General features: G+C 35.7%; 1 protein-coding gene across 9 annotated transcripts in view; it reads left to right on the top strand.

The window, feature by feature from the left end:
• The window catches only part of NLGN1 (neuroligin 1), a 315,178-nt gene that overhangs the window by 100,556 nt on the left and 195,519 nt on the right, over positions 1 to 19,103 (top strand). For 5 of the 9 annotated variants that reach the window (XM_072867355.1, XM_072867352.1, XM_072867350.1 and 2 more), the window contains 2 exons: positions 2,258 to 2,317; positions 11,542 to 11,694. In XM_072867355.1, the coding sequence (XP_072723456.1) occupies positions 2,258 to 2,317; positions 11,542 to 11,694 (213 nt within the window). The remainder of the gene's footprint in view (positions 1 to 2,257; positions 2,318 to 11,541; positions 11,695 to 19,103) is intronic. The other 4 variants (XM_072867356.1, XM_072867354.1, XM_072867353.1 and 1 more) reach the window with 1 other exon arrangement.

The following is a 19,103-nucleotide window of genomic DNA, read 5'->3' as shown; positions in this document are numbered from 1 at the left end:
ATGAGATCAGTCATTTGCATTGAGATGTTTGATGTAGTATGTAACTGCTGTTGAGATCTGGAACCGTGATCTATACAGAATACCTCACAAAGGCCAGCTATTAAAACAATGTAACATTCATTGTCTTGGTTTCATCCAGAAAAGAAATTGCCCTCTCTGTGCAAGTTATTTGGAGAAATGTGTGCTGTTTGTCTTTCAAGTTACTACTTTGTTCCTTTCTGGTGACTTTTAAAAATTTAAAAGATAACAAGAAGCCATTAAAAATGTGTACGTATATATGGCTCTGGCTGTGTCTGGCTCTCCATTATTAAGTGCATAGCTCCGTTAAGTGCATAGTTCTTAGAATTTTAAGTCCATTCTTCCTGTTCACCATGCTGAAAACCCACGGTGAAACTATTGTTATTCTTTGCATACGTCTTTTACTTTTTTAGTTTTATTGTTTCAGAAGTAAAGTTGCTATGGTATGAGAAAGATGGACAGCAAGACATTTGAATGTGTGTATTTGGATAGGGTCACATTATCTAGCTATCATATATTGTAAAGATTACATTCAGGGCTTGTATTAGGAAAAGCTATTGCATTCACCAAGGCTCTGTACTGAACAGAATGATTGTTGCAGGTGTGACTATAAAAATGCTTGTGTTTAATTTATGATGTATAATTCTAGTGTTCTGTATTTAGAATGAGTTTAAAACTATACTCCTGACTGACGCAGTAATTAAGGTATTCAGCTTTGGTTTTCAATAATATAGTCCAGTTCCTACATTCACAGTTAAAATCTCATGGTATTTCATGGGTTGTTTCTGTTTCTCAAATCCATGCACCTGGTACAAACATTTTATGAATTTTTTTTAAATGCATCACTCAAATACATGGTATTTTGCCTATAAACGGCAGGTTTAATGCTGAATGACTAATATCCTGTAAAATAACAGAGCTAGAGAGAGCTTTTGAAATACAAATGTTTTAATACTCCATAGTGCTTAGAGTTAATGCATGTCTCTTGCCTACATCTACTGCAAATATCAACACATACTGTTCATCTCCTTTTTGTTGTTGGTTTTTGTCTATTGCTATTTTATGCATGAGAAAGTTCTTGTTTTCTACTCTGTGCTTGGCTGGCTTTTTCTTTTTTTGTTACTTAGTCCTGTGCTTGTACTGATTGCTTTTTTGCATGCAAATTACAGAATGTCATGGAAATGAGAGAGCTCTGAAAAAAAAGGAAAGATAATGCTGAGTTCCAACTGTCTTTTGTTTGTGCGTAAGTGTGTAAAATATATGACGTGGAAATATTTTCAGAATAGCCTTTGACTTTCCTTCTGGTGTATATTTTTATTACTCAGTAAAGGAGCGGGCATTTTTCCCATTGGAAAATATGATGAATCTATTAATACTTGTTAATAATACAGGTGCTGGGCATGAAAGAATTTTGTCTTGACATCCATTTATAGAAACAAGGAATTATGATATTGTGTGTCTTGCCCAAGCTAAAACTTCAATTCCCATATTCAATGCAACTTTTGTATACTGTGGGTGAAACCCTGGCGCCAGTGAAATCAATGGCAAAAGTCATTGTCTTCAGTTGGTCTAGGATTTCACTCTTGTTTCTAGTTTACATATGGATTTTCATGTTTCTTTACAAATATCTCAGCAGGTAGTCAAAGGTTTCAAGGGAATCTACAGTTCTATTTAAAAGAGAATGTAATGAGTGTGTAAAAAAAAAAAAAAAAAAAAAAAAAGCCAAACCCATGCTCATCTTTGTAAAGCATGAGCTTAAATGGTTGAACTTAGAAATGTGAATTAGTGTTTCACAGAAAATATTGTTTTAACCAACTGTCAAGATATTTATTAGCCACCTTATTGCATCAAATGCAAGAGGTAATTTGGCAGTTCTTGTCTCCACTCTTCCTAATAACAGCAACAACAAAAAACAATTAAATTAAGTGGATAAATATAGTTTATGGTGGGTATGCTTTTAGTAAACAAGCTTTGATTCTTCATTTAAAAACAATGAAGCACTGGGCACTCTTTGATTCTTGTGCTAGATGTTTCTAATAGCCATACCCCCTAGGGAAGGTTTTGCTGTAATGTTTGAAAAACGTAATGAAAAATTGGTTGTTATAAACTAAGATTTCCCTCCCTGCAAATGTTTTTCTTGAAACATCCATGGGAATTTAATATTCACTGTTTTTTTTCCTCAGTCTTGTATATTCTTGAATTGTCTTTTTTCCTCCATTTTCTCCGTTCTCAATCCTAGGTCCCCTTACAAAGAAACAGACAGATGATTTAGGTGATAATGACGGTGCTGAAGATGAAGGTATTTTTTTGCCGCCAAACTGATTTGCATGACAAGGATCCCTGAAAATCTTTTTTCTCCCCTCTTTTTTTGACTTCTTGTCTTCTTTTGAAGAGTTTTTTTTTTTTTAATTCCCATTTTTGATGTGTTTTGTCTTCTTGCTTGTTGTTATATATTTTTAATTTTTTAAAAGAAAGAATGTTGTTAAGTTCTACGTTTTGATACAAAACAGTAACAATATTTAAAGAGAAGGGTTTTTTGTTTTCTTGAAATGGACTTTTGATATGTTGCATCCCACCTTTTGACTGAATTTTGTCCATACTATTTAAACTAACACTCTTTTAAAGTTTCTCTGTACACCTTTTTGCATGTTTTCTAACCCTATGTATTTCACCAAGTACAAAGATGTTTCTTTTTTCACTGACTGATCTCAGTTTGATAAACATATAAAATGTTGTGTTTATAAAAGGAAAAATACAGAAAATTCTTAGAAAGTGTCTCTTAAGCAACTGAATTTCCCCAATTACAAAACCTTCTGCATTTACATTGCCATGAACAAATATAAATAAATGCAAGACTACCCCACCTCCCTGTAGAAGAGAGGTAGCACTAGAACAGTAGTAATATTTGCAGTTGGTGAGGCTCTGCACAGCACCAGTGAATTCAGTGGAGCTAAACTGATGCCATCTAAAGGAATCTGATCCCTTCTGTTTTCTACAAGTGTACAAAGATGCTTATCTGCTTGTGCTGACCCTTAGAAAACCCTATTACCAAGTAAAATAAAAAGTTTAAAATGTCAAGCATATTATTCTGCTTATGAATTATGTCTGTTAATCATATAAGCTATGCAGATTTGATATTTTTTCAGGGCTATGAAAATGGTAACAAGGGGCTCTTTCTCTTGAGCAGTCTCATCCCTTCAAGTTGATGTGCTTCAAAATTCTGACTCTTAAACACATACTTTGTATATTTATGGTCAATGAGTAAAACAAATTACCATATGAGACTGGTAGAGTTGCTACTTGCTTCTCTGTTAATATCTGGTAGTTTGTTTGGGTTTTTTTGCCAAACAGTAAGATGAAGCTTAACTTGTAAACTGCAAGGCTCTTAATTAAGAAATTTTTCATCACACAGAACATCAACTCTTTTACTCAGACATGTGCAGTGTTACCACAAAAGATGAAGGAAGGCAAATATGAGCATTTAACTTACCCAATAACTGAACAGAGACTTTACAAATAAACCGACAAATTTATATATGTCTGATTTACGATCCTCTACTGAATGTGTATGTTAAGCATATGAATGAAAGCCTACCAGTTGGCCCAAGCTTTGAAAGAACCACCTAATTGAAAATCTCCTTTGAAAGCTCTCATATTATTCAGAGCTAAGTATGATAATTCAGATCCACTTAGCTCTATGAGGCCAAGTCGTTTTTACATTAGTTCATGACAAAATATTGCAAGGGACGTTCTTGTGTATTCTCCAAGAATTGAATTAGCAGTTGTAAAAGTTACTCTGTCTTGTTTTAACAATATGTTTTAAGAAACAGTTTGAAACCTGGGTTATTCATCCAGTGGACCTTAATGGCTCTCCTAAATTGCTGTATAATTGCCAAGACAGATGCTAATGGCTTAACATTTGTTGAGTCCATCTCTGCTTAGACACACTTAAAAGAGCCTACTTAGTTTGCTAAAAATCAGCAGAGAGTGGTTGCTATCAGAAAGCAGTTTAATATGTAGAGTCAAATGAGAGTAGGGATCTCAGCCGTTGGAGAACAAGTGTCCATGTCAGAGAAAACCCGTCTCCCACGTTGGCAATTGTAGGAGAGAAAGAGAAAGGGCTGTAAGAACACAGCAGTCAAACTAGGGGGGGAAGAAACACATTTACAACATTAATAAATCTCTGTAATTTATAGGACTGGGATTAATTTTCTCTGGCGTACAAGTGACAGTTTTGTTCTCCTTTCCATGCCAATAGGAGAATGCAGGCAGTAATTAGACTTTCACTGCTTCTGAGAGTCACAGAGAGACAGGGCAAATTTAAATTTTTATTATCAGTAGACACTGAAGGCTGCAGGGATGTCTGCTGGGTTGGTAGAAACCCTGTCTGCTGAGGCCCAGCATTTCACTGTCCCTCAGTGGAGGAGCAGCATCAGATGACCTGACCTGCATTTTGTGAACCTGCTCTTCTGCACTGGAGCTCTAGCACTTGTTGCATATGCAGAACTGAAGAGTTCACACACTTCAAGTCACATGTATTTGGGTATGAGTAGCAGGAAAGAAATTGGCAAAGCAAAAAGCCATCTTCGCTGTCTAGATTTCTGCTCACCTGTCCATCAAACCCTTCACCTTTTGCAGTATGGTAGTTTTTATTCAATATAAAAATCTACAAATGAATAACTGCAGACAAAATAAAACAAATAGCAAACTGAATGAATGATGACGTTGGAATATTAGGGAGACTGGGCTATACACGGTGAAAAACGACTGTGTCATATAACCATTGAATCCATGCTACGTTAACAATGTCCAGCGATTTCTAAAATACCCAGGATGGTCTCTGTATTAAGAAATTCAGAGCTCCCATGTCCATTTCTTGTATTACGCCTTTCCTGAAGAAAGATCTTTCATAGCAGCTTCTTAGATCAAATGCCTGGAAAGTATTCTGTATTGTGTCACTCAAACATCAGAGTCTGATTAGAAAATTTCATTTTAAAACAGTGTTCAATAATCTGACTCCCATCTGCTGCTACATGTCACTACCACAGTATTGCGGTCCAAACCTTGCCAGCACAAGCACTGGAATTAGTAATCAAACTTGGATCTCTGGTATGTGCTGCAACCAGTAGACCAGGCTTAATTAGATCATTTTTCATTTTTGTTTTCAAAAGACCCAAAGGCAGTAGTGCATATTACCAGCTAATGATCTGCAAATTTGCTGTTTAAAAAATGAAGGTATTTTCAAATTCTATGAGTGTGAAATGTGTGAAAAGTCAGAAATTATATAAATGTCTTTTTCCCCCCAGTCTGGTTGCATTCTTGTTTGTGTAACCCTTTCATATCTACACTTGAAATTGCTTGCCTGTTTTTCAAAAAGTATTGAACTACTTGAGCAGGCACCAAAAACAAGAGTAGCAAAAGCACCTGCAAGCAGTGAGCATTGGGACTTTCCCTTTTTATAGCAGTGGTGGATTTGCCCATTTGCTGACAACGCAGGTAAGCAATATCTAGTGCAGATGCAAGATTTAAGTTGCTCAGCAGTTGAATAAACTGCACCTTCCCCAGTCTAGAAAGAAGGCTTGGTTTAAAAAAGGAAAATATTTTAATCTTAATATCTTATCTCAGTCTTAATTTTGGTAAGGTAATAATTTAACTTGATTTAATTCGGCTGTAGCAAAAAACAGTGACTCTTTGTGCACCCTTAGTTCCCATATGCTAAAGTGCTTAGCATGACTTAAAATACAGCAACACAAATCATTAATCAGCCTATGTACTCAGGGATCAGAACTGGACTTCTAGGTAGTTAGTGCTGCACGAAATATCCATGAAGGATTGCTCACAAATGAATTATTTTCATCCACCATTCTGTCATACACACCTTACCTAGCGCATCAGTCTGTCAATCTTAGATCCTTATTTTGTCCCCAATGCTATTTGAGCATCTCTCAGTTTTTAATGTATTCAGTCTCACAGCATCCCTCTGCGATAGAGGAATGCTATTATTCCATTTTTAGAAACGAGGAATACAGACACTAAGTTTGAGGAATGCAGACACCATGTCCATAGTAAAGCAGGGAACTGAGAGTACATGCCTCAGAAACGGGGCCTGCCCTGTAATTGCTAGATGTTTCTCCTCTTCCCTTCTCCAGTCCAATCTCTCCTGTGAAACAGGAGACAGATTAGGAACAGATGTTGCTGTTTGTTCACAGGCTGTAACTGTGATGATTCTGGTCATTTAGGCTGATGCTCTGTCTTATAGGGGCTATTGGACTTCATCGACTGAAAGAAGTTCTTGGTCCAGAGCATGTTTTAAATCAAAACAAACAAAAATCCACTCAAATTTTAAATTGCTAATGATGCAGAATGCATCTGCAAGTCCCTTCTTATGCTTAACAGACTGTAGCATCATTGGCGCAAAAGAGCAGGTTTCAGAATTGAGGATCTTCTCCAAAAAACCCTATCACTCCATTAGTATTAAAATAGACTAGGTTGCTAAGTTTAGCATTTCATCTGCTTTCAGCTGTCGTGGTAAGAAATAGAGAGAGAAACAATCTTTTAGTCTGGCACTAGTTGTACATTTTCGGACTTCAGAGATCAGTAAACAGCAGAACACATTCGTCTACCTCGCAAAGCAACCACATGCTCCAGCCTTAATTATAGCCTCTAATGAGTTCCAGCCAGGCTGGAGTAGCACAGATCTTACTACTTTGGGTGAACTTGTTGACGGATACACACAGACATATTCATGATTCCTGTTCATCCTGTCACCCATTCATATTAGTGCCGTGATTCCAGCTCCCAAGTACAGGTTCCAGTGTCACTTGCATATTAAATTTTGCCAATTTTCCCTTTCCACTGAGAACCTCAGTTCAGATTATGTTGAATTTTTGTAGTGATGTTATTAATACTTGAAAATGTGCATAGTAAAAATTCTGACAGACCTTCAATTTATGCATCTCTTCAGGGCTCCATTATACTTTTAGCACTGCCAAGCATAGCTTGTACAGTGAAGAGTCTGTCGGCTTTTGCATTTCTAACTATCATCTTTTAATAATTTAAAATTGCTACCTACCTGGCTATTGAGGTCCTACCCTAATGAAAGTCTGCTCCAGATGCTTACCTGTAAGAGCATAGGCCTTTTGTAATGTTAGATTATACATTCGTGTAGTCCTCCATCAAGATCTCAAATCACTTTCAGGTAAAGGTAGTTAAGTGTTCGAGAGTGCACAAAATAATCCATTGGTTTGACAGATACAGAAACAAACAAAAAAAGGAGATAATTCTATTTGTCTAAAACTTGAAGTATGCTGTATTTTAAAATATGAAACGTGTCTAAAACCTCACTGCCACTCCTAACAGAATTTCAATAGTTACTTTAATAGTGTCAGGACATCTAGTTTTGTATCACATGTTGAAAACATGGCATTAATTGATGTTTACATATTAGTACTGAGAAGGGCACTAGCTTATTAAAATAGCAGTGCATCTATGAGGCATCTGATAGATTTGAACTGAAAGGTCAAATGTTAAAGGGCTTTTCAATGGGTAAGAGTTGCACTTACTGGTACCATGCTCTACTTAAATATTTTAGGACAAAAGCTTACAGAAGAGCTACACATATATCCGTATAATATTCTATGTAAGGAACACATAGGTTTTACAGTAACCAATCTAAAAGTTTTCCACTGTCCTTGTGCTGTTTCATGTTCAAAAAACAAGATTTACTTAATACTCTACATCAAAATGTCACAATTTTTCATAGTGTTTAGAGAAACACTGCTTGTGACATCTGTGCTAAATGAATTGTATTTTTGTGCTACGTTATCTCCAGGTAGGCTTTCTTCCCTTCCCATTTCGGTTGTTCCCTGCCAATTATACTTGTTAAGTCACGTGGCCAATTCACATCAGCTTCAAATGTCTGAAGCTATAATTATGTTTTGTTATATATGACAATTGTGACTGGTATTCACAGTCAGACCCAGTTCCCTGTTGCGTGATGTAACAAACATAGAATAAAAGACAGCCCTATTTCTAAATTGCCTGTAATGTAGTTAAGACCAGACATAAAAAGTAGATGCAAGAAACATTAGAAAAGTACGGAAGAGAGGAAATGATGGAACTCATAATAAGAAAGTTCATGTATATGTCATCTAAATAAGATCATTCTCTGCCATACAGTAAGACCTACTTAGATGTTTTATGAACTAGCAATTTAAACCAAACAAATCACAGCACTCAAAGCTTATCTTCTGTGGGAATAAAAACAGAACAGAGTTGAATTTGGGAAGGATTTCGAACAGCCCTATCCCTGTATGTGTCTTTGAAAATATTCCCGTGTCTGCTTTTTAATTGAAGCAACACTTAATAAAATGCAACAAAAGGTACAGTACACAACTAAATTAAATCAGTAGGTAAATCTACACTTCTTGGCAGACGTGTCACGTTTGCACCCCAGTTCTTCAGGCCTGTTCAAAACGAGCTACTTCCACGAATAACTGTTAATCTGCATCCATGAATAACTATTAATCTCTGTAAGAAAGTGTAACTACAGTTTACTGAGACCACTCCACCACATGCACAGAAAAGACTGATAGCAGCTTGTAGGAAAAAATGAAAGACTTCTCAAATAATTTAGGATCAGGTTTTGAAAAGTATCTGAGCGCCAAAATCTCAGTTATTTTCTTTGTTGAGTTGGACACTTAACTCCAATAAGCACTTTTGCAAAGTGCATCTTTCTGCCACTTTTGTACCAATACGGGGTTTCTCCTCACAGAGTATTTTCTTAGTACTTCCTCCATTTTAATTTTGAGGGATGATAGTTTTCCTGGGGGAACATTTACTCTTTTTCAGGTAAGAATCAGTTCTTGATTATGGTCTGATTTTTTGCTCTCTTCCTTTGATCTTATTTAATAACATCCACTAGTTAATAACATCTGTACTTAAACGGTACCCTCCCAGCTGAATATTTGCACCTTTCTAATATTCCTAGCTACAGGCTGCAATTGATATGAAAGCACTGGCTGTAAGACCCAAATGTAGTGATCTCTCTTCTTCACATGAAGAGCTCCATAGCTTCTATATAATCCATAGCCCAAAGACCCACTAGCCTCAGCTGAATACTGCATAACCTTACAGGTGTCTCCAGTACTAGATTACTGCCTGAAAAACAGACAGAAGCACGATTTTTCTTTTGTAGAAGGGATTTCTCTTAAGACTGATGACTTTGGCAAAGCAGCACAAGGAAAATGCATACTGCAAGTCATCTGCTCTGACATGGCACATAGGCAGAGCTGAAAATTAGTCTTTCTTTATCTGTCTGTAATCTTTACAAGAATATTAGTAGTAGGAAATAACAAAAGTATGGTATAGACAGAATTTACTCAGACAATCACTTCTTTATATGTCAGAGTTTACTCATGAATGTGTGCTTCCTTTCTCAGATAAAGGACACCTTTTCTAAATATCCCAATATTATTTTCCAGATAAACAGGCCAGTACTACCAACATTTCATTACTGTTCACAGTTGGTGCTCTGTAATTCTATGTAATTTTAATTAAAGAAGAATTCTGAGACAGTCTCCCCCTGTGCTGCCGCCAAGCATACAATTAACTGTGTACAATTTCTGCTGGGAACAGTCACACAGTGATTTCAGATTAATAATTTATTATTGCTTCCATATTTGTATCAAAAAAAAGAAGCAGCATAGACTATGAACAAATGATCTACTGAAAACAGTATATGAATTCAAAAAGACTTTTTCCTCTGTGTAGATTTTAAACCTTGGGAGCTCATAATTCTATCCCATGGACAATGAAGATAAATAATCTCCTTAGCTTTACACTCTGAAAATTGCATGTTGGAAAGCCCTTACTATATGCTTGAGTGAGGAAAGCAATATAAGCAATTTCATGCACAACCTTTCATCATCCTTTTGGTCTTGAATAAGTGATTGTTCTAGTACTTCTAATATTGAAGATCCAATTTCTGATCTTGACTGTTCTGGCATTTTCTTCGAATTAGAATCAATATCAAAATAATAATAGCAACTGGCTTTCAATAAACAGACACGTCTGTGCTGATTTTTTCAGCAAATTCAAAAAGCAGGACTTTTTGTGTAACCGCCCTCACCTAGTTGTCTTTACAGTCCTTCAGAAATGATTCAAACAATTCTAAAGAGAGCTTATTTGAAAGCATCTTAACTAAGATTCCTCTAAATCAAAGTATTAAACCAATACATCTGAGATTTCTTCAAACGCTGAAGTGAGTAATCAGGGAAGTCACTTGAATACTTGTCATATTGACAAAAAATGTCTTCAGATCAGAATATGCAGTACAGTTCCTCATTGGGAAGTTTTCATATGCTCTCTTGCTATTATCTTTCTTGATTTTTACGGTATACTATGATTGGGCAGTGGAAGACTCAGGCACCTAGTAAATGAGATCAAAATACGATTTAATCCAGATGTAAAAGTCTAAATTTACACCTTAGCTGATTTTTTTCCAGTCCAACAGAAAAAAATCTTTAAAAAACATGTATTATCCCACCACTAACTGTTGCTTTGAATTGGTACTTAAGAACAACTTTCCTCACAGGGAGCAGTGGTGTTGAGATATTTAGAATTTTATTTCGAGTAGATGCATCAGTTTGCAAACAGGACTAGTTTGGGGGGGAGGGATACCCAAATCAGTGTCTTCATTAAAAAGAAACTCAAAACAATATGCCAATATCTAATTTTGTTCTCTGAGAGAATGGTAGAGCTTCTAAGATTTAAAATTTAGCTGCATTCAGTGTTACTTTTGAGAACCTTAATATTTGTTTGAATGCAGGGTGGGGATTTATAAACATTGTTCCAGGCAGCTATTTTTTCAAATATAACATACAGTCCTTTTCACAATTTAGTAAAATAGGAAGTACCCACGCTCCTTAAACTTCAGGCTACTCAGGTTACAAATAATATCCATTTGAGGTCTAAGTGTTAAACAGCTTCCAAATACTTTTTGAAAACTTGGACTTCAGACTTATCAAAGGACAGCTGTTTATACACCCTTTTTATAAATTATTGATCTTACCGTACTGGAAGCAATCAACAATTTTTGTATGAGCAGAAATCTTGTTTATCTTAATATGGTGAATTGCCTTTAGCTAAGTGAACAGAAAGATGGACTGAGCTTTCAGAAGTGTTCAGACTTTGCCTAAATGAGCTCACACTGATGTTAGTAGACATTTTATGTCAAATTCAGCAGGAACAGAATCAGACCACTGTCCCATTGCATTTGAGCAAATGTTACCATTTCCAATTCCTTTCTGCTTTTCTGAGGCCAACAAGTGTTTCAAAAATACGAACTTTAGTTACAAGCAAGCCACAAAGAAACACTTATGCCCACCTGCCCTTTTCTTTACGTAAAAGATGTTGCTTGAGAAACACTTCAAGAAAAATAACCTCACTAAAAAACCTTAAAATATTGCATGTATCTTTTTTGGTACTTTCTTGAGATAAAATGTGTCTTAATATTTTTTCCAGACATTCGGGACAGTGGGGGACCTAAGCCTGTGATGGTGTATATTCACGGAGGGTCCTACATGGAAGGCACTGGAAATTTATATGATGGCAGTGTTCTAGCAAGTTATGGGAATGTGATAGTCATCACAGTCAACTATCGCCTTGGGGTACTTGGTAAGAAGCTTTCAGCTTTCCATTAATCCCTGCTATCTGCAATGCAATTCATGTTATACGCGAGAATGTATTTAAACAAACAAACAAACAAGCCAAAGAACAACAACAATTGTTTTTGTTTTCTTTGTCAAATAAAAGGTTTGTATTCCGGGGATGAGATATTATGGCATTGCAAGTATTATCTGGAAGAACCTGCTGTCATGCTTTTAGTGGTATGAAACGGATGTTACAGGTGTTCCCATTGCTGAGCTGTTCAGACAGAAGAGTTCTTTTTTTTTCTGTGAATAACAGTGATGTTTTACTTCATAGACAGGTAAATTAGATTTTAAAAAAAACGTTAAGTCATAGACAATAGGGTTTTCTGTTGGAAGAAAGAGTCTAGGTTTTGATTACCATGATTGTTTCATACTTTGAAAAAGCTAAGGAGGTTAGGGAAACATTATTTAATAAGGGCTGTACTTTTTACCTATTTGTTTTGGGCTTCATTGTGGTTTTGAAAAGTGTTATTATAATTTAAATACCTCCAGTATTTCTTTTCTAGGCCAAATTAGAGACTGAGTAGGGTTACTTTTGACTGTTTCAAATACAGTGAATAGGATATGCTGATGCTGTTGGTAGACTTGTGCGGTGTTCCTCTGGTAGCTTGTATTTCTAAAAAAATATATTTTGCTATTTGTTCAGTGTAGTCACATTCATGATAGAAGTTCGCCAGCTCTTGAGACAATAAGATTGTTGGGTTTTTTTCTTCTGCATGTTCTACCAAAATGTTGTATGCTAAGACTCCTGAAAGCAGGAGTTCAGTTCTGGGATATTATGGAGGTCAGTACAGTAACTTCAGAATACTTACATAGGTATAAGGGTATTCCCTGTAACATCTGAAGTGGTGTGATAAGCCACGTGTCATTCACAGCAGTGAGTTGGTTCTGAAGACCAGTGAACTTTATTTTCAATTCATGGGCATTAGCAATGTCTGCTACTCTGGTTTTCTTTTGTGTGGTAATTTTATTGCATCATTGCTCTATTTGTCTGTGCTTTGAATTCAGTTAGCACGATCCCCAAATTCATTGCTTCTGGTTTGCTCGTCTGGGTAATTTTCTCCCAACAGTTTCATTTCTGTTAAAAATTTGACATCTGAATACACTTTAATTTTGGGGGGAGGGAATGGATTTTGACTTTAGGTTTTGAAACTTAGTCTAATAGAGTTGTGTCTTACAAGGAACTGAGTCATTTCCAGAAGGATCATAACTGGTTTTTTGATGGATTTATCTCCTTAGTGTCCAGTTGGAGGTTTCATTTGTGATGTACTTCTTTAAGCAAGGAAATTCTGATATTTTGTATGTTTTTCTCCCTCCTCCTGTCTTCCAGTTTATATAGTGACTTTATTCCTTGGGCACATATTAGTGGAGCAGTTAATAATCTGTAATCTGTGCCTCTAATCAACATTTTATTTTTACACCAGTGCTCGTCTTTGATGTTTCAAACAACATTTATCTATATTATATGCCAGTAGGGTATTCTGTCCAGTAATACAGTATCCATTATCTGAAAGAACTGTGTATTTTTGTAAATTATTTAGTCTAATTCCTAAATCACTTGTAGTTGCAGTGTTTGAAAGGGCTAGTTGCTTGAAAGATGAAAATTAATTCACCTTCGTTGATGGTAATGGCTTTTCCACTTGCAATTTAACACTGATCCCTGAGGTAACCCACTGCTAACATCTTACTGAGCTTAGGAGGATTTCATTTGTGTTCATGCTTTTGTGGTTCTTTGGACTTTGTGGTCTTTACAGAGCCTCAAGGGGCAGAGAGCTAATTTTCTTTTAAGTGGGACCTGTTACAGTAAAACCTCTAAAACTCACACTAGAATCCAGTGATTGGTATGAATACTTGAAATTACTTTCAAACTAACTAAAATAACCCTGTATAAGGCTTGCAGGGTTTTCTTAGTAAAATAAATGCACCTGTTACCTACGTGTAGCAGTCGTTCATATATTTTGTATCTGGTACAGTGCTTATCTGTCATGTATTAAATAAATAATGATGACATATCACTAAATAGGTAGCGTAGAAACACGCTAGTAATCAAAAAAGAAAATTTGCACAGTTTGCATTTTTTCTGCCTTCCTTTATGTTTCCTGGTCTTAAGATAGCTTCAGAGTAGAACTTTTGCATAATCATACTAGGTATCAACTTTTACTTTTGCTGTTTTGAAACTCTTGTTCATCACTTTTCAGCAGAATGTTACCCTTTGCAGTCATGTTAAATAAGATATGGTTTTACAAATAGATAGCTGACAAATTCTCAGCTTCCCTTATCTGATCACATCCCGTAAGGTGAGAGGTTCAGCTTCACAGTCCATTGCCTGTGAGACACCTAGATCTCACTTCACTGCTGTGTAAAATGCCTGGCTGTACAGGGAGAAGTAATACAGGGATTTTTTTTCACATGAGAGGATGTAGGGACAAAAGAACATCTATGTTCTCACTTTCATATGACCTTTGTTGGTCTGGGTTTCTTGAATCGGTCTTTGTGGATATATATCTTAATATAGACGATCCATGTGAGTCCTAGGAGTTCTGCTGTTGTTTCACCAAGATTCGCACTGTGACATTTCTTAACGAGGAAGCTGGTTAAATAAATGTTTAGTGCTGCAACAGCAACATTTTCTTCCAGATCAATAGTGATGGGAAGGGAGGATATGCTGCGATATTAGGTTCTTTACAGTACTATTATTAAGTCCACAGTAGACAGCTTTTGGTGCAATTCAGATTATTTTTCTGTGTATTCTGAGTAGAGACAACTTTTGTCCTATAGACTAATCTGCTCGAGGACCTGCATTTTATGGAGATGCAAGATTTGCTTCTAAATAAAATGTTAGAAATTGCTTAAAAGTGAAATCCATTTGGTAAAGAGAAAACAATGATAAAAATTAAAGAAGTATGGAGCAGGTGCATTTAAAAACCAAACAAAACCCCAGTGAGTTCCCTGGCTCAATTTTGTCTTTTAAACAAGTCTGAGAATGAAAGTCTGTTAGAACCTTTCCTTAGATAAAGATAAGATGGAAAAGAGAACTGTTTGCCCTGGAAAATCAGGGACTACTGAATAAGGAGCCATTGGAAACAGACTATTTATATCTTCTTTAGATTCTCTTTAAATGCAAGTCTTGTGCAAGCAATCTTGTCTAGTGAGGAATACTGCGTGAGTAGTCTAATACCATTGAAGGACAGCATAGAAGTAAGTGCAGATATATTTTTATGGCTTGTTTTTAGGAAACGACAGATATGAAGACAAGTTTGGATTTTGAACTCAACTAATTTGAGACTTCAAATGTTTATTTTAAATATCTCCAACTGGTAAAAAGCAGGAGCTTTTTATTTAAATTTCATAAAAGAAACGTAAAAGGATTATAAAATGAGTCTATTTAACATCCAGAAAAGATCATGATAGACAGATTTAATACTGCCAGTGCTGTTTTCTGTGTTCTTTCTTATGAAAGGTTTCTTTAGAAAAGGAGAATGCTTTGGGTCAGCACTGGCTGCCACCCCTTTTGCTCTCAAGAGGGGAGAGAAAGGAGAGAGCTGGTTTATGCTAACTGCATACTCATTTCTTCATTTTATTAATTTACACTTCTTGCTCTTGATTATCTTTAACCACAGGACTTTAATAGAACTGAAAGAAACATTTTTAATGCAGCTCACAAACTGAACTCGAGGATGGAAGAATGATTCACAGGAATCTCTAGGTTAAGCATTGCTTTAAATTTCCCATTTTTTCCTCTTTAAGAGGGAGCGGTTTTCCCTACAGAAACAGTAAATTGTCATTCCAAAGGTCTGGATTAAAAGGTGGCAGTAAAGAAAAAGGAAAAATTATAAGTATTTTGTATTTTCCATTTGGCATTCTAAATAACGTCTGCATAGGGAAGGCAAATGTTCTGTAACTGTAAGACTTTAATTTATGCCAAAACGGAAGCACACCCATAAGTGAGATTGTCTTGGTTATGCTTTCTTTAATTATAAGCAATTTTCCCTTTTGAGGAGGGTATAGGAAATGTTGCTGTCATTTAGTCTTGTATTTATATTGTCACCCTTTAGTTGGAGGATATTGACTGGGATTACTGAGTAGAAAACACCTATCCAGGTATTCTGCTACTTCCATTTTTTTGCCAGTTTGTACTTTTAATGCTGAAAGTAAAGTCACTGCAGCACACTGTTTGCAAGACCTGATATCCTTATTCTTACTAGCACATTATTTCCCAAATAACTGCACTGAAATCAATGGGGCTCATAAGTACAGTGCTTCCCCTCGTGACAGAGACTAGTTGCCCATAATTTGAAATGACGCAATGAGGAAAAAGGGTATTGGAAAATTGCTACTCATACACAGAGCTTCTTCTGAGAAAAGCTATTCTTAGAAGAGGTCTGTTGTGTTTTCCAGCCCAAACCTCAATTTTTCAGTAGTGTGTTGTGTCAGCTGGCTATGTTGGGCTGCAACTTTCATGTAAAATAAAACTCAGAATAGTGAAAGAAAACAGAACAAAGCAAAAATACTGTCTCAAGAGCCCTTTCCTACTTTTTATTAATGACTGTTAGAGCTTTATGGACGATGTAGTGACAGAGGATGAGTCTTATTATGCCTTAACATGTTTGGTTGCTGTGTGCCAGAATACATTAGGAATATACATTAGGTTTGAATGTACATATTGCTTCTATGCAGAATCATGCCAACCAGCAATATCTTATTGGCTAAAGAGGTATGTGAAATATAAGCATACAGCCCTGCACTAAGTGTTGGACAATCTGTGCCAAGCCTATCATTTCTGCCATTATCCATCTTTCACTTCAGCAAGACATTGCACATTCCCAACAGGCAAAAAATAATGCACAAGCTTTCCTTTATGAGTAACTTTATGCACATGAGTTTGTTCCCATTGCTATAGTAATTCCAGAATGTAGCCTAGTGAACCTTGTCATGGGATGAAGAATTATCTAGTTGACTATTTGCAGGATGGAACACAGAGATGAGAATATATTATAATGAAAACTAATTCAGAACAACTTGGAAGTACCTGCTCATTTCAGGAGTCTAATTCCATTGTGATTGACTAGAAGGTATTGTCTTGTTTTGTTTTGATATTTTTCTCTTTCTAAATAGAATAACATACCATTTTATTTTTTCAGTGCTTTCAAATTAGATCTGTTTTTTTCAGTCTTAATCTAATTTGTCAAACTGATCAATCCTTATTTTGGTAATTATTTACTTTGTAATGTTCCCATCACATAGTTTGGGTTTTTTTTCTTTTTTTCTGCCTTGCTCTTGTCTTTACTTTGACATCATGGTAATACTACTGAAAATATTAAACAGAGGATATCTTTCAAATATGTTTCCAAGTCATATATGAAATTTAGACATAACCCTTTCAAAAATTGCTTCATGTCAGATTAAAAAAAGCTTTAGTTAACTTCATAAAGATATTGTGATGAATTAGTGTCCTGTGTCACTTAAGCATTTTTGCATATATAATCTATCATGTTCCTATTCTGCAACCTGGAGAGTTGTCTTTCCTCCTGAAAATAAGCCACTTTACTAAAAGTAAGCATCACCCCCTCACACCATAGTGACTATTCAGTGAAAAGTAACAGTGGAATAAGAAGGTTTATGTTAGTTAGATATCAAAGGAGATAAAAAATGTAGCAAGATTCTTTTTCCTACATTGCTTAGACTGTGGGGTTTTCTTTTATAGTCCACAGTTTAATATCCAGTAAAACTGGGAAAATGTTTGATCATTAGCGTCCGTGACAAGCACATCCATTATCTTTTTATGAAACCTTTAAGGTACTGTCAGGAGATGGCATTTCATTCCAGCTTTGCTGTACCACCAAAGGGTCTCTGATGAGCCTTTTTTCTATTATCCATTTCCTAACATGTTTGAGTAAAAATGATAGATGAACAGAAGATTATATATTATTGCCTAATTAAAAGTACATTACATTGAAAGTGAAGATGGGAAATTAATAGCAAAACACATCAAAATGTGCAGTCAAAAATCATTCGTTTAAGTATTCTGAATTGGAAGAACACGCAGAGAATGTTAATTCATAAATACTTTTAGGGACCCTTGGCAGCTTCATAACAAGTCTCCTTTAGATATACGAATATTAAGTTGCTTATAAATGAAATTTTAACATTTTGGGACTATGCAGTAGGGAAAGTGTCCAGAAGGCCTTATCTGATCCCACCTTAGCCTTGGGCATCACTGTTTCTTGGTATGAAGCACTCCAAATGAATTTGATGCTAGATAAATAGAAGAAGTTAAGACAGAAAGCGTACTGCAGTTATCTATTCCCTCTGGTGGTGTACTTCACAAGGTCTGATTTACACATGCTTAGAATTCTAAAAATGTATTAGACAATTCTTATTTAATACAGTAGGTAACCTCAGGTCAGCCCAGTTTGCAGGAGGCCCAAGCACAGCTCGTCTAGATTTACAGTGTCCTAATTTCATAGCTCCATTAATAGAATCAGCATTCAGATCTCAAACCTGCTGTAATTAATGACATTTTAGTGGCTTTTTTGTGAGCTAGTACCAGCCAAAGGGAGTCATGTATGCAGCGAAGCAGAGAAAGGAAGATTGCCACACTTGAATCTGTACCATCAAAATGACAAAATGGACTTGTGGTAAACAATAGGTTATTGATTGGATATGTTTAAAGGGTCAACTGCAGTGCACAGCAGGCAAGATATTTATGAAATGGGAACCCTGAATATATAGTGCACTTTTAAAATGAACCATTTCTTTTCTATTTGTGCTTTTTCTAGCACAGCAAATTGACATTATCCATCTGCTTGGATAGGTGGATACACACCCGCTTCTCTATTTTTTAGGGCACAAAGACATCATTTTGTTTGCCATTGAATAGGTTTCTATCTTGGTACAGGTACATTTTAAATAACAGGTTTATTCTAACGTTTGTCACTAGACTTCTTTTTTGGTAAACAGAAAAATAACAAATAACAAACTTTAAAACTATTAATTTTGGCATAAGAGCAGTTTGTGTCATTTCTGTCGAGAGAAATTACTTTTTGGTAAGATAAATTCCCTTGATCAATATTTAATCATATAATAAAAGTATTCCAGTTTTTCCAAATAGCAGATTTATCTTTGAGAGCATAATAAACTTCAACTTGATATTTGCAAAATAGGAAAGAAAAAGTGTTCACTGATGACAAATTATAGACATCTTACTGCCTCAGAAAAAAATATCAAAATCTTTGACCCTATTATCCTACATGAAGTTATTTGTGATTTTTATGATCTAGCTATGTGTAGCTGCCCTCACTTTCCTCTAAGTAGTATCTGACCAAATTACTTTTACACCATCACTGATCCCTGGGCAAAACCTCCAATCTACAG

Source organism: Ciconia boyciana, chromosome 7, assembly GCF_034638445.1.
Source record: "Ciconia boyciana chromosome 7, ASM3463844v1, whole genome shotgun sequence".
NCBI classification, from domain to species: Eukaryota; Metazoa; Chordata; class Aves; order Ciconiiformes; family Ciconiidae; genus Ciconia; species Ciconia boyciana.
Note: the sequence above shows the minus strand (reverse complement) of the source record. Positions and strands in the feature narration are given on the sequence as shown.